Genomic DNA, 26508 nt, shown 5'->3' with positions numbered 1-26508 from the left:
CTGAAAAGATTTGGCATGGGTCCTCAGATCCTCAAAAGTTTCTACAGCTGCACCATCGAGAGCATCCTGACTTGTTGCATCACTGCTTGGTTTGGCAAATGCTTGGCCTCCGACAGCAAGGCACTACAGAGGGTAGTGCGTACGGCCCAGTACATCGCTGGGGCCAAGCTTCCTGATATCCAGGACCTCTATACTAGGCGGTGTCAGAGGAAGGCCCTAAACTGTCAAGGACTCCAGCCACCCATGTCATAGACTGTTCTCTCTGCTACCACACGGCAGTGGCACCAAGTCTAGGTCCAAGAGGTTTCTACCCCCAAGCCATAAGACTCCTGAACATCTAATCAAAATGCTTCCCAGACTATTTGCATTGCCCCCCCCCCCCTCTTTTACACCGCTGCTACTCTCTGTTGTTGTCATCTATGCATAGTCACTTTAATAACTCCACCTACATGTACATATTACCTCAATTACCTCAACTAACCAGTGCCCCATCACATTGACTCTGTACCGGTACCCCCCTGTATATAGTCTCGCTATTGTTATTTTACTGCTGCTCTTTTTTTTTAACTGCATTGTTGGTTAGGGGCTCACAAGTAAGTATTTCACCGTAAGATTCCCTGTTGTATTCGGGGCGTGTGACTAATACAATTTGATTTGATTTGACAGAAACACACGCTGTTACATATTGCAATGGATTCCGCAGTTAGCTGGCTACACCTCTTTCTCTTGGGTGTTAACAAGAGTGGATCCCTGGGAGTAGGAGTTGTCCATTAGCACAGTGTAGGCTTTGTGTATCTCCCAGGCATCCCAACCCATCCTTCCACATTGGTCAATTATCAACCCCGGGATGTGCCAGTTACTGGGCAGAAAACTCACTCCGCATAGGCATTTAGTCATGATTAAAGTGCATAATGTGATTGTACACATAGTGACAGGGACATTAAGTTGAACATATGACTTTTCATTGGGATGATGAATGGTAAAGGTGAATTCTAGATGCCTATTCAAGTCAGTACTGTGTGTGTGGGTAATATGGTAAGCTGATAAAGATGAATTAGCGGTTTGTTTCAATACATATATGGCTTGAAAGCTATTAACAGGGAAAGGAACATATCTGTAGTCAATTCAGTCTTTGTGTGCCCAAATGGAACCCTATTCCCTACATAGGGCAGTACTTTTGACCAGAACCCTATGGGCCCTTGCCAAAAGTAGTGCACTACATAGGGAATAGGGTGCCATTTGATAATCAGTCTTTAAGTAGCTCAAGTATCTCTGGGGGAGGGAGGGAGGGAAAGGAAAGTAAACAAACTCAAAAGGACACCATCAGAGTTTCAGAGTTTCTCCTGACATCAGCAGAAGGACCCAGGGTTATTTTTTCTCCAGGAGGGATTTGTGTCTGATATCTTTGAGATGACTACTGCAGTGTGACTAATCATGAACTCAGGATGGACATGCTTGACCCCTGGGACGGAGGCTGAGAAACCCTGTTTTAGAGTGGCCATCTATTCCAGCCATCTGTCCCTGCTTGCTGGGGTTGCAGGCAGCACTTGCCTGATGATTGAAGATATTTATCAGCAACAAATCAATCAATAAAAAGCCAGTATATAAAAATGATTATAATTTACTCGTCATAAAAGATGAATAGCCAGCCGAAAGGACTGAACACTAATATGTTTCTGTGTGGATGTATCTCTAAGATTTTAGAGATGTTGTCCTAATTCAATCTACATTGTTTAGTTGGGTAAAACACAGCTGGCGTGCCTTGCATCATTTGTCGCCATCTGGAGTGCATTTGGTGCTCAAGGAAAACTATCCGGATAGTTATATTACCAAAGAAATTACAAAAGAGGCAGAACATATTGTTGATAAAGAATACAGTACATGAAGTACCTGTACCTTCACAGGAAAGGTACTGTGTACTTTGTTCTAATTAACGTTTGAAGGTAGGGCCAGGGTTGTGTTCATTAAGATACACTGTAATAAAACATTTTGCAAATGAAAACGAAAACGAGTGTTTCTCATTGGACAAGTTCAGATAGCAAAAAAACTGAAGAAAACTAACTGAACACGACCCAGTTTTTCCTGAACATGTTGGACTGGACCAGAAAAAATTGATGTCTGGTCATGTCATTCAAGTATTCAGACACTAGTTGGAGTTGTCCGCTTTGGGCCGTTCGTTAGTTGTCTTACCTTCAGTGGGGACGCTGGTCGGGGAGAGGGACGTAGACAAAGAGGCTCCGGCTGTGGTGGTCTCTCCTCTGCTCCGGCCTGTTGTCTTGGCAACTAACGTGGTGGTGAACGGATAGAGTTGTGTGGTGTTGATGATATCACAGCTTTTGTCCTTGGTCTGCAAGACAGAATACAAGGGCCCTCTTCGTCATGCATGTAAGAATATGTTTTGTGTGTGTGTGTGTGTGTGTGTGTGTAAGAGCAGAAGATGTGAAAGGAGTAACTGGGTCATCGCCTTTCCCCCTGCACATAGCAGACCAGGGCATCCATCATCCTGGCAGTCACACACATTTTTATTTATTTTTTACAGCAGATACACATGCACGCACACATTCCACCATATCCCCACTCACTCGCTATCCATATTAGAAAGCGAGTCATTTCCATCAGCCACGACGATATTCACCTCATCAGGACAGCTGTTATCCACCCAGTCCTGCCGATGGCGGTCGAACCCACTGGAACACCTGAAACCAGAGGAGACGATTGTCAGGAAGAGCTTAGGAACATGAGCACAAGACATGCATCACTAAGAGGGCTAAACCACAATCAAAGATGGAATGAATACATCTCTAAAACGTCAATTATAGCAACATATATACGTGGTGCCATCCAGCTCTGTAGACCTGCAGATGTTACATGAAACCAAAAATGTTTCAAATAATCCACCATAATGTATATAATAATCCACTATAATAATCTCAGTCTGGAGTCTGGGTGTCCAAAATAAGTTCAAAGGGGGAAAAGGCCATGATTATTTGAATATGGGGGGGGATTTGTGAAGGGGAAGTTCACTGGGTCAAACTGCTCAGAGTACAGGGGTTGATGTAGGGGGTGAGGGGAAACGGGAAGAGGGAGAGAGGGGTGAAGGGGATGAGGGGGTATGGGTAATGCCTTCCAGCCAGAGGCAACTCATAAACTCTGTGGGCTAGCCTTTGATCGAGGGCAACTGCTCATTCTTCCTCTTGTTCACAGATCATAATGAGTGTGAGTAAAGATACTGACCCCCAGGCGAACCTTCATTCCCCCCCCTCCTTATCCCTCTCTCTTTTCTTCTCTTCTCTTTCTTCTGTAAGCCCTCGCTTACATTTCAATGATACATTCACTTGAATTTTGAGAGACATATTTTCTTGCTTTGACACAGAAGGATTGTTTGTTCTCCATCTCTCTCTCTCTCTCTCTCTCTCTCTGTCTCTCTCTCTCTCTAGTATATTTTTTATTTTGTCTGTCTGGCTCAAATAGTCCACTGAAGTCCAACACAGAAAGCTGTACAATCATATCACCAATGGCGTAGGTGGTAAACAAATGCTAAACCAATGTCATGCACCTCACAAACACCTAACCTGCTAACAATGCAGCAAGACCCACAAACAATCCACCCCTCTACTTCTCTACATGGAGCAGTGGTGGCTGGTGGGTGGGGATATCGGATGACGGGCTAATCATAGAAGCTGGAATGCAATATGGGATGGTATGGTTTCCACGTGTTTCATACCGTTTCATTTATTCCATTCCAGCCACTACAATGAGCCTGTCTTTGGATATCTCCGCCTACTAGCCCCAACTACCGTACAGACAGGCCGCATTAACCTCCATTCTCCATCCTTATTCCCATCAGGTCTTATAACTCCCATTAGTCCTGGTGGATGTGGTAACGCTCTCCGCGTGGAGAAAGAAGAGGAGTCCATTCCCATCTCCCTCTGCTGTCTAATCAGCCCACACTGCCCGGATTTCACCGTATTGCTGCCTGAAAAATTCCACCTCATCTGTCCAATCAGCCGAGACAGATTCCTTCACCTCTTTTCCCTCCGTTTTCGCGGGAGAGGCGGAGCGAGAGAGAGGAGAGAGAGAGACCAGAGACAGGCCAAGGATATTACTGCAACACAGGTCTGACCAGTCCCTTCGGATCCTTTCTCATTTAGGTTTTACCTCAATGCCATCCAACATCCCAAATGGCACCCTATTCCCCTATGGGCCCGGGTCAAAAGTAGCACACTATATAGGGAATAGGGTGCCATTTGGGATGCATTCCAAACCTTCCTTCCAACATCCACTCAGCCACCACACCGCTAATTATAAATGGGTTGAGCTGCCTCATTTGAATATAAATGAATACACATGGGAGAAGGTTCCTGTACGGTCTTGTCGTTTTCTCCCCCCTCTTTCATGGCAGAGAGGATGCATTTCTTTATTGGGTTTAAAAGACTCTTTGGTCTCGGTTACATTGCGGGTGCATTCAAAGATATTTAGTCTATCTCATACCAACGGGCCATATTTCTTGACATTATATGGATTTACTACCAGCGGTTTGAGGGTTACTAAAGCTCACTGGGTCTACATAGCGAACGTTAAGCTTATCAGTGTGTAGGAATGTTGAAACCATCATTACACTCTTGGCACGGCACTCAATCTATCTCCACACACATGCAATGTGATTGAGTGAAGTACGCAGAGTGACCGCATCTTATTCAAGCGCAAGATCTCTTTGAAATTTTATGTGGCGGCAGTCATTTTGATAGTACATTCATGATGCACACCAGCTGTGTTTTTGAGTAAACAAATCGTCTCTTTCTCACCAAATGAGCGCTCGGCAGTATTGGTAACCACGGCAAGTCGCTGGTCCATAGGGATGCCTTGCATGCTTTATTAGCTCCAACCCGCTTTTAATTGTTCAACCCAGCCCAGCGCCCAGCTTGCATACATCAGAGGGACCCAATGAGCTGATTTAGCCTGAAACACATGGGAGAGCAGGTACCCAACGAGCAGGTTCTTACACATCACAGAGAGAGGGCGAGAGGTAGAGATAGCGAGAGGTAGAGAGAGAGAGAGAGAGAGAGAGAGAGAGAGAGAAGGAGAGGTAGAGAGAGAGATTTAGAGAGAGAGAGGTATAGAGAGAGAAAGAGAGGTCGAGAGAGAGAGCGAGAGGTAGAGAGAGAGAGAGAAGGAGAGGTAGAGAGAGAGATTTAGAGAGAGAGAGGTATAGAGAGAGGTAGAGAGAGAGAGTGGTAGAGAGAGAGAGAGAGAGAGAGAGAGAGAGAGAGAGAGAGAGAGAGAGAGAGAGAGAGAGAGGTAGAGAGCGAGAAGTATAGAGAGAGAAGGCGAGAGGTAGAGAGAGAGAGAGAGAGAGAGAGAGAGGTAGAGAGAGAGAGAGAGAGAGAGGTAGAGAGAGGTGGGGTGTAGAGGGAGAGAGGTAGAGAGAGAGAGAGAGAGAGAGAGGTAGAGAGAGAAAGAGAGAGAGAGGTAGAGAGAGGTGGGGTGTAGAGGGAGAGAGGTAGAGAGAGAGAGAGAGAGAGAGAGAGGTAGAGAGAGAGAGAGAGAGAGAGGTAGAGAGAGGTGGGGTGTAGAGGGAGAGAGGTAGAGAGAGAGAGAGAGAGAGAGAGAGAGGTAGAGAGAGAAAGAGAGAGGGTTCATTACGGTCGCTCTCTTAAATCACAGGCGTCTTTCGTTCATTAACCTACTGCCCAACAATGCTGCAATGCATTTCAATTAGCTTGTTTAAACTGTGCATTCATTTGACTTTTCAAGGGAAGTTTGTTGTTGAAGGACACAAAGGACGGAGCGAGCCCTAACGGTGTGATGCAGCACGCGCGCGTTTAAATCTCATTAAAATGCAGCGTAATTAGATCATTATAATTCAGGCCTATATTGTGTCATCGCAGCTCTAATAAACTGCTGAGGTGGTGCACGTAAAGGGTAGAATTAGTCTTCTTCTGGAGGGTACAGAATATGGATACATTGCCAGCTGTGATCCTGTATGGCTAAATTGGTAGAGCATTGTGCTTGCAATGCCAGGATTATGGGTTTGATTCCCAGAGCCACCAATACATCAAATTTATGCACACGTGGTTGTATTATTATTTTCTAAGTTGGATGGAGAGAGGAGACCGATAGGAGACTGAGAGGAGAAGGCTAAACCCTGACCTTTAGTGACCTCACAAAGCCCAGTGGCCCCTGTGCCTGTACTGCACGTCTCCTAAATTGCGCATCGTCACTCTCGGAATAAACGATTCATCTAAAATAACTATGGGGTCGTTTCATTATGGATGCATAGGCCACTAAAAGGCTTCTTCCCTAGTGGTACCCTTTTTCCAATATAGTACACTACTTTTGACCAGCGTCCACAGGGGAATAGTAGGCTGCCATTTGGGATGTGGACAAAGTGTAGAGACATAGGAGGAGGGGAGTCAGGGGAGTAGTCAAATCATCTCCGCTAAATCCAACAGACATTTTCCAAGAACTGAAGCCCAAAAGCTTTCAGTGCACTTGATAACTAACAGCTTTTAACTTGGACTTTTAGAAACCTCAAATGGATAACAACATGCCTGGAACACATTCTCTGCTTCATGATTCATTTATGCTTCCCTGTCTTCTGAACCCAAACGCTGCGATCCAACGCTAAAACAATGCTCCAACAACACTCCAACAACGCTGTCCAAACCTCCATCATTCACATCTCACAACAGGCAGGTAATATCCTATCCGTGCAATAACATTCTACACCGTCTCAAATATTTACCTTTTTTGTGCGAGGGTGTGACAGATAGAAAGACAAATGGTCAAGGGGAAAGGAGAGAGAGAGAGAGCGGAGAGAGAGAGCGGAGAGAGAGAGAGCGGAGAGAGAGAGCGGAGAGAGAGAGAGCGGAGAGAGAGAGAGCGGAGAGAGAGAGCGGAGAGAGAGAGAGCGGAGAGAGAGAGAGCGGAGAGAGAGAGAGCGGAGAGAGAGAGAGCGGAGAGAGAGAGAGCGGAGAGAGAGCGGAGAGAGAGAGAGCGGAGAGAGAGAGCGGAGAGAGAGAGCGGAGAGAGAGAGAGCGGAGAGAGAGAGAGCGGAGAGAGAGAGAGCGGAGAGAGAGAGCGGAGAGAGAGAGCGGAGAGAGAGAGAGCGGAGAGAGAGAGAGCGGAGAGAGAGAGCGGAGAGAGAGAGAGCGGAGAGAGAGAGAGCGGAGAGAGAGAGAGAGAGAGAGAGAGAGCGGAGAGAGAGAGCGGAGAGAGAGAGAGCGGAGAGAGAGAGAGCGGAGAGAGAGAGAGAGAGAGAGAGAGAGAGAGCGGAGAGAGAGAGCGGAGAGAGAGAGAGCGGAGAGAGAGAGAGCGGAGAGAGAGAGAGCGGAGAGAGAGAGAGCGGAGAGAGAGAGCGGAGAGAGAGAGAGAGAGAGAGAGAGAGAGAGAGCGGAGAGAGAGAGAGAGAGAGAGAGAGAGAGAGAGAGAGAGCGGAGAGAGAGAGCGGAGAGAGAGAGAGAGAGAGAGAGAGAGAGAGAGAGAGAGAGCGAGAGAGGGGAATTCTCCATTTCGCAAAAAAACAAGAGCAATGGGTCGGATCTCATGTTCTCTCCCTCTGTTGTTCAATTCCTTCCCCGTCTTTCCTTTGTGCGCCATCAATAAGGAAAAACGACTGAACATCACCAGGACTCACTGGCTCCCTCCCAAATCGCACCTTATTCCCTATGTACAGTATACAGGGCACAACTTTTGACAAGGGTCCAGGGGTCTGTTTAAAGGAGTGCACTATACAGGGAATAGGGTGCCATTTGGGACACAAACACTGGGCCGAAGGGAATAGGGGAGGGTCAGTCTCCAGACGATAGCCACATGTCAATACATACACCGCACACTCAATAGCTAGCTAAGAGAGGTGCTGAGTGACTGGAACTAATAGCAACCTTTAAAGGAGGGAGAAGAAAGACAGGGAGACTGAGCGAGCGATGGAGATGGAGGGGAGAACAGAAAGGTAGAGATGTTGGATGGAAAAGAGAAAAAGGTGGTCTCCGTCCCAAATGGCCTCTATTCCCTATATAGTGCACTACGTTTGATCAGAGCACATAGGTAGTAGGGCGGCATTTGGGATGCAGACAAAGACATACAGTAAGGGGTATAGAGGGGTGTCTGACCTGCGAAGGCGGTGGCACCAGCTGCAGTTGAAGTTGATCTGGGAGGAGATGCAGCTGCTACAGCTGGTGAACTGGAGACATGCTAATGGAGGGAACAGGATACACACACGTCACAACACACACACGTCCCAACACACACACGCCACAACACACACACGTCTACTGACTCAGTCAAAACTCAATATAGAAATCTATATATAGATTGCTAGATTGTTGTTGTTGACAATGCAAAACAATACATTAAGCATCTCAGAATAGAAGTGCTGATCTAGGATCAGGTCTCCCATGTCCATGTAATCTTATTCATTTAGATATTAAAGGCTAATCTGATCGTAAATTAGAACACCAACTCTGAGACGCTTGATACATTCATACCAATTGTCAAAACACCAACATAGAAATCCATAGCTAGAATGTTGTAGTTTGCTAAATGCAAACCAGATGTTTCTAAAAGATAGGAGTTTTGACTCACAGGTGTCCCTGAAATGATGGGATACCGTCTGAAGGAAGGTCTATTAGCTTGACATCTATTAGCTCTTATGTTTCACCTATGACTTTATCTAGAACCTAGGCTAGTTCATGGGGGCCTACTTGTGTTGTCATTATCATACAGTATATCATATCATGAGCCACGTCTATCAAAGAAATCCATCTTACTCGGTAGAGGCATCATTTCCACTGCTGTGGAGTTGGTGATTTTGGTCTTCGTCAGCTCCACGCGATGGTACTCATAGATCGTTCTCCTACGAACATCTGAATGGAGTGAGTGAGAGAAAGGGAAAGAGAGGGAGGGAAGGATAGAGCGAGAGAGAAAACGGTCACAAATCTTCCTCGGAGAGCTAAAACTAGGACAAGTGGTTCCTGAGGAGGAGAGCGAGAGAGAATAAGAGAACGGAGAGGCGGAATCAGGCCATATGGGAAGAGAGAAGAGCATTCCTTTAGTTTTCTCTCTCTCACTCTCTCTCTATCAGAAAGCCTGCAACTTGGCAAAGGGGTGGGAACAAAATGTCCCACTAGAGGTGATATCCCTGTTAAAAGCCCCCAGTTCCTCCAGGTAGCGTCCCAAATGACACCCTATTCCCTATATAGTGCACTACGTTTGACTAGGGCCTATAGGGCTCTGGTCAATGGGCCCTGGTCAAACATAGTGCACTATGTAAGGAATAGGGTGCCATTTGGGATGCTCCCCCAGTGACTAAGATAATCTGCTGCAGCAGTCACCAGGACTAGGCTAGGTAAAACGGAGAGTTTGATTTGATCCATCATTGACTCTCAGTAGTCCCCCTATAATAAGTCGCTTTTTCAATCTTAGTGTAAAATGGCCCACTTGGTTTTGCAGTCTATGCATCTCCCCCCGGCACTGCACTAAACTATGCACAGATAGAAAGGATTATAATATTATATATTATACTGTAAATCCTAATTAAATTAAAATGACAAGGCATAGCTCTGCCATTGTAATCTCATAAATGCAAAAGCTTTGCTAGTTAATTCCTTAAATCCAGTCATTTTCCTGGTGTGTTTAAATCCTTAATTCAAGTTAATGTGACTGAAATTCCTGGAATACAATGGGACGTTTATGTAGATCAGCGAGAGTAATTTTTTAACGTAGCCCGTATGACATTGGTCGACACATTACATTTTCTATAACACACACACTTGCTTGAGCAATGAGATAGAACATTGAAATTCAATAAACAGCACCATGGCAGTGGAACATATACAGCAATGAGTTTGACTGCTAGCGAGCCCCATTCATTATATACACTTATTGTATACATTCATACATTATTTACCAATATAAAATGAACACATTTTGCCTGCTTGGATGAATTTTCATCTAAGAGCAAAGCCATTATTCTGTTGTGTGCAACTGTGGATCCAGATACCACAGTGGCAGACTGGGACCAGAAATCGTCTCCGCCATTTCAGGGCCGATTCCTCGAGGCCCCCACACCAGCCCAGTTTTTCCATGAGGACCCCACTATCAGCCAAATAATAGTGCTGAGCGAATAACCAACTTTTCTGTTACTTTTCTGTTTTTAAACAACTAATTGACTGACATCGGTTCAATTGTTTGAATTGCACTTAAATCACTTTTTTTCTGCGAGTTCAATGCTCAGTTTCTGTAGAGATAAATCAGATCAAGCTCGAACTGTGCGATGTTGTAGGGGGTTATAGTTTTCAACAGCTCAATATTCTAGATAGTTTAGAGCAGAAAGCCTCCCGAGGGGAGCAGTGGTCTAAGGCACTGCTAGCTGTGCAACTAGAGATTCTGGGTTTGAGTCCAGGCATGATCGCAGCCGGCCGCAACCAGGAGACGAATGGGGCGGCGCACAATTGGCCCAGCATTGTCTGGGTTAGGGGATGGTTAGGCCAGCAGGGATGTCCTTGTCCCATCGCACACTAGCGACTCCTGTGGCAGGCCGGGCGCAGTGCACGCTGACACGGTCGCCAGGTGTACGATGTTTCCACCGACACATTGGTGCTGCTGGCTTCCGGGTTAAGTGGGCATTGTGTCAAGAAGCAGTGCGGCTTGGTTGGTTTGTGTTTAGGAGGACGCACGGCTCTCGACCTTCACCTCTCCTGAGTCCGTACGGGAGTTACAGCGATGGGACAAGACTGTAACTACCAATTGGATACCACGAAATTGGGGAGAAAAAGGGATAAATAAAATAAAATAAAAGATTTTTAAAAGATTAGCACAGAAAATGTGGTAATTAATGACCATAATCCATTGCGCGCACGCTTACTTGTCCGGTTTGTGTAGTGCAAACATGGAGACCTCATTGATGGAGATAAGAGAGATTGTGCAAGAGGGATAGAAAGCAGTTGCTTGCGACGTAGCTCTACCTGAAAATACATGATCTAAGTGATTGATAGTTGGTATTCATCAGTCACAACTGTATGTCTTAATTGCTTTGAAGATCTACTAAAATTGTGATTTTGTCAGACAGCACATGCAGCAGCTCTATTGAGACGAGACGATGACTTGGAATTAAATCATAAAGTCATCAAATAAAACAAATATTTTATTAAAATAAAGAAATGTGAATAAATAATGGTTAATAAGTGATAAGCAGTAATGGGCAGTCACATGGGCAGTTTTATTCTGTGTTGTTACAGCATTCAACTCACATAATACATTTGTCTTTTTTTACCCAGAAACTGAAATCGAAAACATGATTATTTTTTAGATAATCGAACCGAAACTGAACCAACCTCAAAAAGCACTAATCGCTCAGCACTACCTGATAGTTATCGTTTCACGCAACCCCCCCCCCCCCCCCCCCCCCCCTCGGTCAAAAGCATTGCACTACAGTTGAAGACGGAAGTTTACATACACTTAGGTTGGAGTCACTCTACAAATTTCTTGTTAACAAACTATAGTTTTGGCAAGTTGGTTAGGACATCTACTTTGTGCATGACACAAGTCATTTTTCCAACAATCTTTTACAGACAGATTATTTCACTTGTAATTCACTGTATCACAATTCCAGTGGGTCAGAAGTTTACATACACTAAGTTGACTGTGCCACAGCTTGGAAAATTCCAGAAAATGATGTCATGGCTTTAGAAGCTTCTGATAGGTTTAATTGACGTAACTTGAGTTAATTGGAGGTGTACCTGTACAAACAATAGTACGCAAGTATAAACACCTTAGGACCACGCAGCCGTCATACTGCTCAGGAAGGAGACGCGTTCTGTCTCCTAGAGATGAACGTACTTTGGTGCAAAAAGTGCAAATCAATCCCAGAACAACAGCAAAGGACCTTGTGAAGATGCTGGAGGAAACAGGTGCACACGTATCTATATCCACAGTAAAACGAGTCCTATATCGACATATATATCGCTCAGCAAGGAAGAAGCCACTGCTCCAAAACCACAATAAAAAACCCAGACTACGGTATGGAATTGCACATGGGGACAAAGATCGTACTTTTTGGAGAAATGTCCTCGTCTGATGAAAGAAAAATAGAACTGTTTGGCCATATTGACCATCGTTATGTTTGGAGGAAAAAGGGGGAGGCTTGCAAGCCGAAGAACACCATCCCAACCGTGAAGCATGGGGGTGGCAGCATCATGTTGTGGGGGTGCTTTGCTGCAGGAGGGACTGGTGCACTTCACAAAATAGACGGCAACATGAGGAAGGAAAATGATGTGGCTATATTGAAGCAACATCTCAAGACATCAGCCAGGAAGTTAAAGCTTGGTCGCAAATGAGTCTTCCAAATCGACAATAACCAAAGTTGTGGCAAAATGGCTTATGGACAATAACGTCAAGGTATTGGAGTGGCCATCACAAAGCCCTGACCTCAATCCTATAGAAAATTTGTGGGCAGGAGGCCTACAAACCTGAATCAGTTATACCAGCTCTGTCAGGAGGAATGGGCCAAAATTCACCCAACTTCTTGTGGGAAGCTCGTGGAAGGCTATTTTTACAAGGATTAAATGTCAGGAATTGTGAAAAACGGAGTTTAAATTTATTTGGCTAAGGTGTATGTAAACTTCCGACTTCAACTGTATGTAGAGAATAGAGTGCCACTTGAGACGCAGCCTATGAGTATTCATTTTTCTAATACAGGTGAGAAAACAGAACTATGGAGACATTAGAATGTGTGAAAAACACAGTCAAAACATGCTTGGTTTTGGCACCAAAAACATCTGACCAAGGCATACTGTACAGTATTAGCTGACTTGACCCTGAAATCCACCCCACCCACCTTCTACCCTCCCGTATGGCTGGCTTCCTCTAGCCACAGGCATTAGGATGATCAAGTCCAATGATAGCATTGAGGGGCCAGAGGAGGGGGGGAGGTCTCTCGCTCTCTCTCTGCCTGCCTGGTGGTGCTGCTCTGTGGACAGGCTATCCAGACTCGGTCGCCTGCCTCGGGTTTCCTCTGGAGGTGGATGAGTCTGGGGGTGTAGGGTGAAGTTGCTCTCAGATGCTGATCTTGGCAGCCAGGTCCCCCATGATACAAGTGAGTATACGACATCCAGCTATGTCTGAGGACGTCTGGAGATGATGTGGAAACCGGCCACTAGGGACAACAGTGAGCGCTGTTACCTTCAAGTAGGTTTCGGTTTTGCTAGGACGTAAGCATCTGCCTCTGATTCCAAAGATTGCAAGTTCGATTCCAACAACAGATATTTTTTTTTGTTTTAAGCCTATCCCAAACCTTCCCTTAACCTTAAACCCTTTAAAATGTTACGTTTGCAACAACTTTTAAATTTGATGTTTGAGAAACATGGATGAATGTCTAATTCTGACGAGACTGTGAGAGCTAGTTGGATCTTGGGTCAGTTTAGCATTTTCCCTCTACTAGCAAAGGTTAGTATTAGGGAGGGGAAGCTGATCCTAGATCTGCACCTATGGGAAACAGCGGGTCTGGGAGTTAGGAAGCTTTAACTCACAGCAGTTACAGTCTCAGGCTGAGCATCAAAAGTGGTAATGTGGATTTAGCTGTCCTGCTCCAATACCATCAAACAAAAGGAGCTTTGTAGAAGTGTGTCATCAATTATGCACACAAGGGCCAATTAGGCCATAATCTAATTAAAGGGCACGCTCATGCAAAATTATGCACTGGCCCAATATCTCCCCAAAATACAATGGAAAATAGGCTACTGGTCTGGTACACACCTAAGAAGGGTCCAGCCAAGGAAATGGTTTCTTATTCATTCACCCCTGAAAGTTGGATGAGAATCATTGGAAATGTGATGTGGAGACCTTGTGCAATGTGTTAAAAGTCAATGAAGGAATACGGGAATCTATATTCTGAACAGTGCTTTATTTGCCAGTAGCCCTTGTACCTGTGTCACAGTGGAGTCCAACTCTGCTGGAAGGAGAAATAGAATAAATACCCGGGCAGATTTCCATTACTCACACTGTTCCAACAGCCCTGTGATAATAATAATAATAATCACCGGGCAGAACAGAATATCACATTGGACCCTGACTGAGTGTAACGGCAGATTTCCTCCTCTTCGTCTGAAGAGGAGGTGTAGCAGGGATCGGACCAAGACGCAGCGTAGTAAGTGTCCATGTTTTAATATAAACAACTGAACAAGACACAAATACAAAATAACAAAGTAACCTAACCGAAAACAGTCCCGTGTGGCACGAACACTGACACAGGAAACAAACACCCACAAACCAACAGTGAAAACAGGCTACCTAAATATGGTTCCCAATCAGAGACAATGAAAAACACCTGCCTCTGATTGAGAACCATATCAGGCCAAATGACAAACCTAAACATAGAAACACAGAACATAGACTGCCCACCCCAACTCACTCCCTGACCATACTAACTAAAGACAAAACAAAGGAAAATAAAGGAAATAAGGTCAGAAACGTGACAGTGAGGTTAGATCCCTATTCTATTCCTATTCCCGATGGGTTATAGAAGCTGTAATTCCATACACGTGTATTTCCTGCCATCAAGATAATCAATCATGCAGCTTTCATATCAACTCATTAATTCAGAATCCTTACCACCACACGGCAAGCTCTCTTGCTTTTGAGCAAATTGTTTCCATTATCTCCTCCCCAAAATCTTTGCAATCACTGTTTATTGGACATTGGACATGGAAATTCAGCAATATCACAATATGAATGGATATGATGAATACACACAAGGACGTCAAGCTGACCTCCTCCTCTGCCTGCATAATAATGAGGTGAGCTAATCCTGGGCCTGCTATTGTACATTTACCACGGTGAATAGCATAAGAATAAACTCAGACAGGTATTAAAAGGACTGAGGCGCTTCTGGTTTTGAAAACATCATCAGAATAATGCATTAAGGTGACTGGGAGTCTGGCTGTCCATGAATCTGGCTGCCCAGCCCGGGGGTGGCTAAATAAAAGCCTGGGTTTAAAAGGTTTTAACACAGGAAGACCAGCGGGCCTCCATGCCGCTAGCACCTGACCTGGTAATTATCTCGCCTGTCCATGGGATGCCGGCAAATCCTCCCTCTGCTGCTGCCAGTGCAGCACAGGCCAGGCCCAAACGCCATGGCCTGGAAATAGCTAGCTAGCATAGTAAAATGTTTAATTTCACAAATTAAGCGTGAACGTGGCTAAAGGAGTGGGTTATAGGAAGCCTCTCGGCTGTGCTAGCTGTGTGTGCTCAGGCCGGTAATTGGCAGCAGAGACACTTATTGACTCGACATGAGTTCACTCCTGTACACTGAACACTCAGCCCATCAGCTGCCTGGGCTCTTCCCAAATGGCACCCTATTCCCTATAAAGTGCAATACTTTTGACCAGAGGCCACTCAAGTAGTGCACTATTTAAAGGAATAGGGTTTGGTACGCTCTGATGCTTGGAGCTTAAAGCCACGAAGCAATCATTCTAGTCTAAATACATAACCATATTAGAATACGAGAGATAACTTCAAATACCATTTTCATGTACAGTCGTTAACACTACAAGTATCAGCAGATATGTCGAAAAGAACAACCGGTCCTTAAAAGGTTGATCTACATTTCAAAAGACATTCTTTTCTTCCAGGAGAATGAAAAATGAGTTCCACGCAGCTGTAGGGATTGGGATTAGACAGCAGGAAATCAGATCAAAGTAAACCAGCCATCTGACACAGTCTGAGTTTCAGAGCTGGGTGGAACTCTGGGCCAGTGCAATCAATACTGCAGACGGATCCATTCTACCTGCTGTCCAGAGGACCAGATCAGGGTGTGTGTGTTCTCAAGATGGTGAGGGCTTTTACTGATGTCTCATATCCACGATGAATCAAATCAAAACATTTGTATTCATCACAAGCAACAGGTGTGGACTAACAGTGAAATGCTTAGTTTACGGGCCCTTCCCAAAAATGCGGAGAGAAAGAAAATAGAGAAATAATAGAAAAGTCAAACACGTAATAATAAAAGTTACAATAGATAAAAAAACGAGTAACGATAACTAGGCTATATACAAGAGCTACCAGTACTGAGTCAATGTGCAGGGGTACGAGGTCATTGAGGTAGATTTGTACATATAACTAGGAATAAAGTGACAGATTGTCAACAATAGCAGCAGAGTAAGTGATCAGTCATGAAAGTGAGTGCAAAAAGGATCAATGCAGATAGTCCGGGTAACTATTTGATTAACTATTTAATTAACTGTTTAGAAGACTTATGGCTTGGAGGTAGAAGCTGTTCAGGGTCCTGTTGGTTCCAGATTTAGTGAATTGGTAACACTTGTCGTGCGGTAGCAGAGAGAAAAGTCTGTGACTTGGGTGGCTGGAGCCTTTTTTAGGGCCTTCCTCTGAAACCGCCTGGTATAGAGGTCCTGGGTGTCAGAGAGCTCGGCACCAGTGATGTACTGGGCTATACGCACTACCCTCTGTAGAACCTTGCGGTCGGGTGCCGAGGAGTTTCTATGCAAAGTGGTGACGCAGCCAGTCAAGATGCTCTCAATGGTGCAGCTGTATAACTTTTTTTAAGAACTGAGGGTCCATGTGAAATCTTTTCAAACCTCTGAGGGGGAGAAGGTGTTGTCGTGCCCTCTCCATGACTGTGCTCGTGTTTTTGGACCATGATAGGTCCTTAGTGATGTGAAGACCGAGGAACTTGAAGCTCTCGACCGTCTCCACTACGACCCCGTCAATGTTGAAGGGGGTGTGCTCGGCCCCCCATTTCCTGTAGTCCACGATCAGCTCTTTTGTTTTGCTGATGTTAAGAGAGAGGTTGTTGTCCTGGCACCACACTGCCAGGTCTCTAACCTCCTCCCTATAGAATGTATCATCGTTGTCAGTGATCAGGCCTATCACCTACCACGCTGAGCTGTAGTCAATGAACAGCATTCTCACGTTGGTGTTCCTTTTGTCCTCCTGGACTCCCGGGTGGCGCAGTGGTCTAGGGCACTGCATCGCAGTGCTAGCTGCGCCACCAGAGTCTCTGGTGGGCTGGGTTCGCGCCCTGGCTCTGTCGCAGCCGGCCGCAACCGGGAGGTCCGTGGGGCGACGCACAATTGGCATAGCGTCGTCCGGGTTAGGGAGGGTTTGGCCGGTAGGGATATCCTTGTCTCAGTATGTAAAAAAAAAGTATAATATGTAATATGTAAAAAAAAAATATATAAAATGTATGCACTCTACTGTAAGTCGCTCTGGATAAGAGCGTCTGCTAAATGACTAAAATGTAAATGTAAATGTCCAAGTGGGAAATGGCAGCGTGATGCCAGGACAACAACCTCTCTCTTAACATCAGCAAAACAAAAGAGCTGATCGTGGCGTGCAATAGAGATGCGTCATCTGTAGATCTGTTGGGGCAGTATGCAAATTGGAGTGGGTCCAGGGTGTCTGGGTCGATGGTGATAAGTGTGAGCCATGACCAGCCTTTCAAAGTATTTCATGGGTACAGATGTGAGTGCTATAGGGCGATAGTCATTGGGCACAGGTAGTGTGGTGGTCTGCTCGAAATATTTATGCATTACAGACTGGGTCAGGGAGAGGTTGAAAATGTTAGTGAAGACACTTGCCAGCTGGTCAGCGCAGGCTCTGAGTACGCATCCTGGTAATTCGTCTGGCCCTGCGGCCTTGTGAATGTTAACCTGTTTAAAAAGTCTTACTCACATCGGCTACGGAGAGCTTAATCACACAGTCGTCTGGAACAGGTGGTGCTCTTACACATGGTTCAGTGTTGCTTGGCTCGAAGCGAGCATAGAAGGTATTTAGCTCGTCTGGAAGGCTCGCGTAATTGGGCAGCTAGGTTTCCCGAGAGATTGTCCTGCCCTTTTGACCGACAGAAGACCCAAGATGCTAATCCTAACCTTTCTCTCCAGACAGACAGACAGACAGACATGGGTGTCTGCTCTCTGCCCAAATATCACCTTCTCCATGTTCTCCATGTTCAACCTGCCTATTTCTCTCCTCTCTAGACATATCACATTCGCCACCATTCACTGGGTATATGAAATATATGATCAAATGTATGTTTTTATGATATTACACTTCCAAAGGAGAGGCCTCTCATACAGGAAATTAGTAAACCAATAATTTACTTCAGAGGGAGTACAGTACTACTGTTTGGGCTGTATTGAACGTACATTCAACCAAAAATAAATAAAGAAGTGAACCCAGTAAAAGTTTGTGAGGAAGCTGGCTCAGCATTTTACAGTCTTTCAGGCTAGAACAGACAGAACTTTGCAACCGAATCTCCAAATAAAATGGTATAACTGCAGCAACAGAATTATGCCATGGCTTGAAGTTTAAGTTACACCATCTGGTGCCGTATCTTCTTTGTCAGTCCCAAAAAGTTTAGGCGTTAATTCTGAATGGTTAACATTAGGGTTAAAGTTAGGGATAGGGTTAAACTTAAGTTTAGGCATTAATTGGGTAAGTTAAGGATTAAGGTTTAGGAAAGGCTTAAAAAAAACAAAAAAATGCATGCCTAGCACTGCAGCTTAAACGCCCATTCACAATGCCCTAGTGAGCCTACTATACAGTAATAGGCGCTCACGCTGCCCCTAGTGGACGGGTATAGTTTCCACATTTTGCCAGGTCCAAATGTAATCTGGTACCTGCAGAGTCAGCACCTCCTGGTGTTATAGCCACGGGAAGTAGGGGTGGGGCAGCACCTCCTGATTAAAAAAATATTATTATAATAATTAAAAGAAAGAAACTAGGCCTTTATTACTCTTGTATGAGCGGAGAAAAATACTCCTCAGCAGAGCAGAGATAAATACTCCTCAGCCCCCACCACCCCACATCGCAAATGTCACCCTATTCCCTATATAGTGCATTACTTTTGACAAGGTCCCATAGGGAATAGGGTGCCATGTGGGACGCAGCCGAGGAGACTGTTTTCATCCAGCTGAGCTGAACGTTAGAAAGACTGCATCAAAGAGGGTAGTATTTAACACAAGTCCTTTGGAAGCCTGAGAACCCTCTATAGCAGGGGTTTTCATCTCTTACCCTATGAGGTCCGGAGCCTGCTGGTTTTCTGTTCTACCTGATAATTAATTGTACCCACCTGGTGTCCCAGGTCTAAATGAGTTCCTGATTAGAGAGGAACAATGAAAAAACACAGTGGAACTGTATGGTACCAACAAGAGTGTTATGGGAGAGCTACTGTGGCTACAGTTACAAGAGCACAGCTGAACCCACAGTTTTCAGAAAAGTAGTCAACAACCGCAGAAGCTCAACACTCACAGAACAGCTGAGCAGCAGGTTTGAATTCCCCATTATAACACCTAAACCCTTTATTACTGACCACAGTGTCTGTGTTCCAAATGGCCCCCTATTCCCTATGTAGTGCCCATAGGGCTTTGGTAAAATAAAAAGTAGTGCACTATTGTTTGCGACTTTATACTGAGGTAGCTAATGTAGTCGAGAGCAGAGATGTCAAAGTAGCGTCTTTAATAGGCAAGTCCAAAAATGGGTCAGGTACAATACCAATAAACGCCCAAGACATAGGAACACACAGTCACTCACGTAAGGAGAAAAAACAACGCTCCTTACTTCTCCTACAACACCGTACACGCGTGAATAAACTGAGGAAAACTTCAACGAGCAACATGAAAATAATCCCGCACAAACCTAAGCAGGAAACAGGTGTAAATATACACACAGAAATGAAAGCAAATGAAAACCAGGTGTGAATGAACCAAAGACAAAACCAACGGAAAAATAAAAATGGATCGGTGATGGCTAGTAGGCCGGCGACGCCGACCGCCGAGCACCGCCCGAACAAGGAGTGGAACCACCATCGGTGGAAGTCGTGACAACTATATAGGCAATGGGGTGCCAACAGGGAGTCTTTAAAGTTTTCTGAGCAGAGGTACTTATTACCCACGATTTAATAATTCCAGACAAAGTCGAAATGTTATAAATAACAAGCTATAAAATGCTACGTGAAACAAATACTGTACATTCTTCAAAAGCCAAGTCCTACGAACATATCATCAACAAGCAATTACATGAATGATTTTCGCAGACTTGAACATTAAATGAAAGCCCCTTAGAGGGTCTAGCAGCGGATGAAAAGGTTGATTTTCTCCTCTTTCTTTTAACTTTAACGGGCCTAAATTGGAAGGAACGTCATGCAAAGAGACAATTCTGGACCGCTCCCATGTAATCATTCCTATTCTGCCGTTTGAGAGGCCACAACAAAAGGTTCCACTAATGCCGCTATGGGGTGAGGTTCAGATCTAGGACCAACTTCCCTTCCCCCGGTGGGAGAAATGCTAAACTGAACCAAGTTCAGCATATATGGCAGGGGTGAATTTTGGGATTTCGAATTCAACAACAGACTTTAAAAAGAAAACGTATTTGTTCATCAAAATCAATTTGCGGGCCAGAAAATTGGCAGTTATTTTAAAATATATAGGTCCAATATAATTTCTCAATACTTTATATCTATCTTTAGATGTTCCAGTTTGGCCTGGAGTTTTTTTTTAACCCTGAGTTTTGAGAGGGGAAAAAAACTTGTACTGGTCATGTGATTGGCTTACTGTATGCATCCACTACCCATCCTTTGGTGTCATGCAGTATGAGGTGGTATGTGATGGTATATACACAGTAAAAAATTGAAGTGATGTTTGATGGTGTGTGTGTGTAGTAAAAGGTGTAATGTGGTATGTGTGTATGTGACGTGTGAGTGGTAAATGGTGTGCGTGCATGCGCGTGTGTGTGTGATGTGGTTGATGATGGTTTATGTGTATGTAGCGACGCAGGGAGTCGTGTGTGTGTGTGCATGCGTGCAGTGACGCAGCACTCTCTGCATCATCGTGACTCACTGGGAATCTGTTGGATCCTGTGGACCACCACAAAGGCATCGGAGAGGCCCACCTTCACCGGGTGATTGACAGAGCTGATCTGGGCCACCTCGATGGGGATCTGGAAGAGAGAAGAGAGACCAGTGGAGGGGCATCAATCACCAGCCGCCACACCTGTCTATCTAACTGAGCCGGCTGCAAACAGACCAAACCAGGCAGAGGCCTAACAGTTTCTGATGCTGATGGAAGGCTGGGGTAAATGTGTCCCAAATGACACCCTATACCGTTTATAGTGCACTTATTTTGACCAGGGCCGGCACTATATAGGGAATAGGGTGCCATTTTGTGACGCAAGCCTACAGACAATGGGACTTCATTTACTGCCAAGAACAAAGAGCTGACAATCAACTCATCTCCCCAGAAAATCCAATTAATAATTCCACACAACAAGTCCGGCGGGCTCAAACTTGAGAACGTAGAGATCCTTGGAGAGACACACTTTTATTGTGTGGTGAAAGTGAAGTGAACACAGCAGTCACCTTTACGTCTTTACATGAAGGTGGACGAGGTGAGTGGTTAGAGAAAAGTACTCCCTGATTGGAATGGAGAGAAAGAGAGAGAGAGAAAGAGATATGTCGCGTCATGCCCTGATTGAGAACAGAGGTTGGAGAGCACAGAGCTTTATTTATCAACTCAATCACGGAGAGAATGCAATAAGTGCTCCGTCGCCACAAGGAAGAGAGGGTGAGGAATGAGAGAGCGAGAGAGAAACAGGGAGAGAGGAACGGAAACAGAGAAAGAGAGCGAGAAAGAGAGAAACAGAAAGAGATGGAGATGGAGAGAGCGGTGAGTGTGAAGAATTCCCTGCTCCTCACGAGCTGGGTGTGACGTAATGTCACTCTTACACCCCTATAGCTGGGTCAGCTGACAATGTCACGAAAATGATGCGTGAGCATTGCAGAGAACGCGTGTTGTTATGATTCTGAAAGTTAACTAGCAACAATGACAAAAAGCTGCCATGTGGGGGAATCGTAGGTGGCTCGTTTCAGCTCGTTTTATCTTGTTCTTGATGCCATGTCTTGTTTAGCTAATTATCGCTATCTAGCTAGCGAACAACTGTAACGATATATTTGAGAGACAACAAGTACTCATTGTGCAAATGAATTGATGTCCTCAATAAACATTTGGAGAGGAAATAAAGTGTGCATGTCATCAACAATCCTTTGATTCGAAACTAATCCCTTCTGTTTTCCTCGAGGGCTGCGCACAGATCGGTTTTGTTGCTAAGCAATCCACCCGTCTATGGGAGATAGCTGGAGGGAGGAGCAGCCAGAGAAATAAAGAGACACAGTGAGAGAGGGACTGAGAGTAGCAGAAATAGAGAAAGAGAGAGAAATAGGCAGAGGGGAGGGACATATAGCCTAGATAGGGAGCAACAGAGAGAAAGAGAGAGAGATATTTTTGTAGATAAAGAGAAAGAGAGAGAGGTATACATAGATAAAGAGAAAGAGAGAGAGAGAGAGAGACCTCTTTGTAGGCGAAGACGATCCTGCCGTCGCTGTGCAGTGTGGCCTGGAAGGTGAAGCTGCCCAGGTTGTAGCTGTCCTGCAGGTGGACATGGTCCCACTGGACTACCAGCGCAGTGCCTGGATGAGAGAAAGGGAGAGAGGGAGACTGTCAGAACCTTAGACAACCAAACAGGACCACATAACCACACAGGACCATGCAAAACCACAAAGAACCACTTAGAACCAGATATAACCACTTAGAACAACACAGTACCACACAGAACAACATACCGTATAACCACACAGGGCCACACAGAACTAAATATAAACACACAGTTCCACACAAAACCACTTAGAACCACATAGAACCACACATGACAATACAGAATAATATAGAACCACATACAGTATAACCACACAGGACCATACAGAACCACTTAGAACCATATATAACAGGTGTGGGAAACCTAGGGGTTTAAAACTGGATAGAAAGTATGTAGAAATTATAATGGACCTATAACAAAATTGGTCCCCAAAGAAGTCTATGCAGCCCCCTGAATTTTGAAATCCCAATGTGGCCCTTTGAGACAAAATGATTACCCACCCCTGATATATAACTACACAGGACAATAGAGAACTACATAGACCTACATAGATTTCTATTAGATAAGAATTTGGAGAGCAAAACCCAGAGGCAATGTTCCTTAAGTTTCAAACATTGCCTGAGGCACCCAGGGTAGCCAAAATGAGTTGCGACATGAGTCTTCTCTGTTACCACAGTTTCACCTTCTCAGATTATAAAAGATACATGTAAGCCTAGTAAATTCAGCAAAAAAAAGAAACGTCCTCTCACTGTCAACTGCGCTTATTTTCAGCAAACTTAACACATGTGCAAATATTTTTATGAACAAAACAAGACTCAACAACTGCGACATAAACTGAACAAGTTCCACAGATATGTGACTAACATAAATGGAATAATGTGTCCCTGAACATCCGAACATCCGATCCCCCCTGAACAAAGGGGGGATCAAAATCAAAAGTAACAGTCAGTATCTGGTGTGGCCACCAGCTGAATTAAGTACTGCAGTGCATCTCCTCCTCATGGACTGCACCAGATTTGACAGTTCTTGCTGTGAGATGTTACCCCACTCTTCCACCAAGGCACCTGCAAGTTCCCGGACATTTCTAGTGGGAATGGCCCTAGCCCTCACCCTCCGATCCAACAGGTCCCAGACGTGCTCAATGGGATTGAGATCCGGGCTCTTCGCTGGCCATGGCAGAAAACTGACATTCCTGTCTTGCAGGAAATCACGCACAGAACGAGCAATATGGCTGGTGGCATTGTCATGCTGGAGGGTCATGTCAGGATGAGCCTGCAGGAAGGGTACCACATTAGGGAGGAGGATGTCTTCCCTGTAACGCACAGCATTGAGATTGCCCGCAATGACAACATGCTCAGTCCGATGATGCTGTGACACACCGCCCCAGACCATGACGGACCTTCCACCTCCAAATCGATCCCGATCCAGACTACAGGCCTTGGTGTAACGCTCATTCCTTTGACGATAAACGTGAATCCAACCATCATTCCTGGTGAGACAAAACCGTGGCTCATCAGTGAAGAGCACTTTCTGCCAGTCTTGTCTGGTCCAGCGATGGTGGGTTTGTGCCCATAGGAGATATTGTTGCTGGTGATGTATGGTGAGGACCTGCCTTACAACAGGCCTACAAGCCCTCAGTCCAGCCTCTCTCAGCCTATTGCGGGCAATCTGAGCACTGATGTAGGGATTGTGAGTTCCTGGTGTAACTCGGGCAGTTGTTGTTGCCATCCTGTACCTGTCCCGCAGGTGTGATGTTCGGATGTACCGATCCTGTGCAGGTGTTGTTACACGTGGTCTGCCATTGCGAGGACAATCAGCTGTCCGTCCTGTCTCCCTGTAGCGCTGTCTTCGGCATCTCACAATACGGACATTGCAATTTATTACCCTGGCCACATCTGCAGTCCTCATGCCTCCTTGCAGCATGCCTAAGGCACGTTCACGCAGATGAGCAGGGACCCTGGGCATCTTTTTTTGGTGTTTATCAGAGTCAGTAGAAAGGGCTCTTTAGTGTCCTAAGTTTTCATAACTGCGACCTTAATTGCCTACTGTTTGTAAGCTGCTAGTGCCTTAACGACCGTTCCACAGGTGCATGTTCATTAATTGTTTATGGTTCTGTCACGCCCTGACCTTAGAGAGCCTTTTTATTCTCTATTTGGTTAGGTCAGGGTGTGACTAGGGTGGGCAATCTATGTTGTATTTCTATGTTGGCCTGGTATGGTTCCCAATCAGAGGCAGCTATCTATAGTTGTCTCTGATTGGGGATCATACTTAGGCAGCCTTTTTTCCACCTTAGTGTGTGGGATCTTGATGTGTATAGTTGCTGTGTAGCCTGCAGAACTTTACGTTCCTTTTGTATTTTGTTGTTTTTCGGTGTTCATTTTAATAAAAGTAAGATGTTCGCCTACCACGCTGCACCTTGGTCTCCTCATTCAAACGACGAGCGTAACAGGTTCATTGAACAAGCACGGGAAACAATGTTTAAACCCTTTACAATGAAGATCTGTGAAGTTATTTGGATTTTTACTAATAATCTTTGAAAGGCAGGGTCCTGAAAAAGGGACGTTTCTTTTTTTGCTGAGTTTATATTCCAGTAAACAAAACTCTTTGCAACATACAGGTCACATGTATTTATTTTTGAAGAATCAGGAGGAAGCTCACATGAAGTACTCTGCACTGGATGGGGGGGGGGGGGGGGTGAATTCATTTCACTATTCAAATAGCGTACTTCTTTTTTTTGTCGGACATCAGTATATTCGAACGTTTTTAACCTGAGCACTGTTGTGCGTGGTAGAGGCTGGCGCTCTATTGCTGCAGCTGTGCCTGCAGAGGTTATATGGGGCAGTGTGTGTAGTGAGCAGAGAGAGGGGGGGGGAGAGAGAGAGAGAGAGACGCCAAGGCAACCCGGCTACAGCCAAGACTAGCTAACTTGTAGCAGCCACAATGTTATTCGTCATCCCACATAACAGTGCCTGTCTTGACTGGAGTAGCTAGGCTAATTGAAGCCACATGCTGCGCTTTTACCCCAACCCCATTCAGATGAAACAGCCCACCTGTTGGTTGCTCATTGTAGCCTTCACGCTAACTTTTAGAGCTTTTTTGTTTTTCTTTTTGTTCCATCATTGCATTACGTTCGTGAGCTCTCACTCAATTTGCTACACATTGAGCCTCTTTGCCGCTTTGATTGGACAACATAAACAACAAGACAGGTGAAGGCTGCCGGCCTGGGGCGCACGTGCATGTCAAAAACTACACTGACAATGTTGTTATTTTATTCAATGAATCATTCGAAATGTCATGGTATGTCCTTGTATATAACAATGTTACATTGGGGCCTGTTTTCTCTCCAAAATGTATTTGAATACTAACATCCGTTCAGATATTCAAATAACCATGCACATCCCTACCCTGGGTGCAAACCTCACGTTCCTCCCCATGCTGTTTTGATTTAGTGTGGACTTTGGAGAGCCTTTGGATGTGAAAGTGATGCCTTTGGCCTCCCATGCAGCCAGACAGTCATTTGGCCCGGAGCCAGAGCAATAAAGGTTTGTTAACACAAGTAATCAATTTTTCCATCACACAGCCAGAACCTCTCTCCCGTCCAAAGTAAAGTGGGGATTTGGTTTCTCTGCTGACAGCTAGGAGTACTGCAGCTGTAGTGCTACAGGAAACCCTGTAATATCCACACCTGGCCTCCAGAAGGCTTATGCATGAGCTGATGCTACAGGATTCTCGATGACCTGGCCGGGGCATGGGGCTGCATGCTTGATGTAGAGAGGACAGGAATCGAGGCAGGAATCCCTGTATAGGAAATTGGGGTGCTCTATGTGCCCTGGTCAAACGTGGTGCACTGTATAGGGAATAGGGTGCCATTTGGGATGCAACCAGCGGTTGCCACAGTAACCCTGTCTGTCCTGAACACTCTATCTATCTGACTGAGAACGGGTCCTGGCTAGAACCGCGTACAGGGGGCTGGGAACGCAACGCCACTGCTTGGATTCTGTTTTGGATGGGGAGGGAGGGAGGGAGAGAGAGAGGGGGCAATTGAGGGTAAATTTAAGACGTGTAGAG

The 26508-nt window shown here is 45.2% G+C and overlaps 1 protein-coding gene across 2 annotated transcripts in view; it reads right to left on the bottom strand.

Annotated features, from left to right (window-relative positions):
• The window catches only part of LOC129859401 (plexin domain-containing protein 2-like), a 180375-nt gene that overhangs the window by 32574 nt on the left and 121293 nt on the right, over positions 1-26508 (bottom strand). For both annotated transcript variants that reach the window (XM_055929158.1, XM_055929157.1), the window contains exons 6-11: positions 22356-22474; positions 20850-20949; positions 8769-8864; positions 8112-8193; positions 2636-2696; positions 2191-2347 (exon numbers count right to left, since the gene is read on the bottom strand). In XM_055929158.1, the coding sequence (XP_055785133.1) occupies positions 2191-2347; positions 2636-2696; positions 8112-8193; positions 8769-8864; positions 20850-20949; positions 22356-22474 (615 nt within the window). The remainder of the gene's footprint in view (positions 1-2190; positions 2348-2635; positions 2697-8111; positions 8194-8768; positions 8865-20849; positions 20950-22355; positions 22475-26508) is intronic.

Source organism: Salvelinus fontinalis, chromosome 7 (genome assembly GCF_029448725.1).
Source record: "Salvelinus fontinalis isolate EN_2023a chromosome 7, ASM2944872v1, whole genome shotgun sequence".
NCBI lineage: Eukaryota > Metazoa > Chordata > Actinopteri > Salmoniformes > Salmonidae > Salvelinus > Salvelinus fontinalis.
This window is presented reverse-complemented; position numbering and strand designations above follow the sequence as displayed.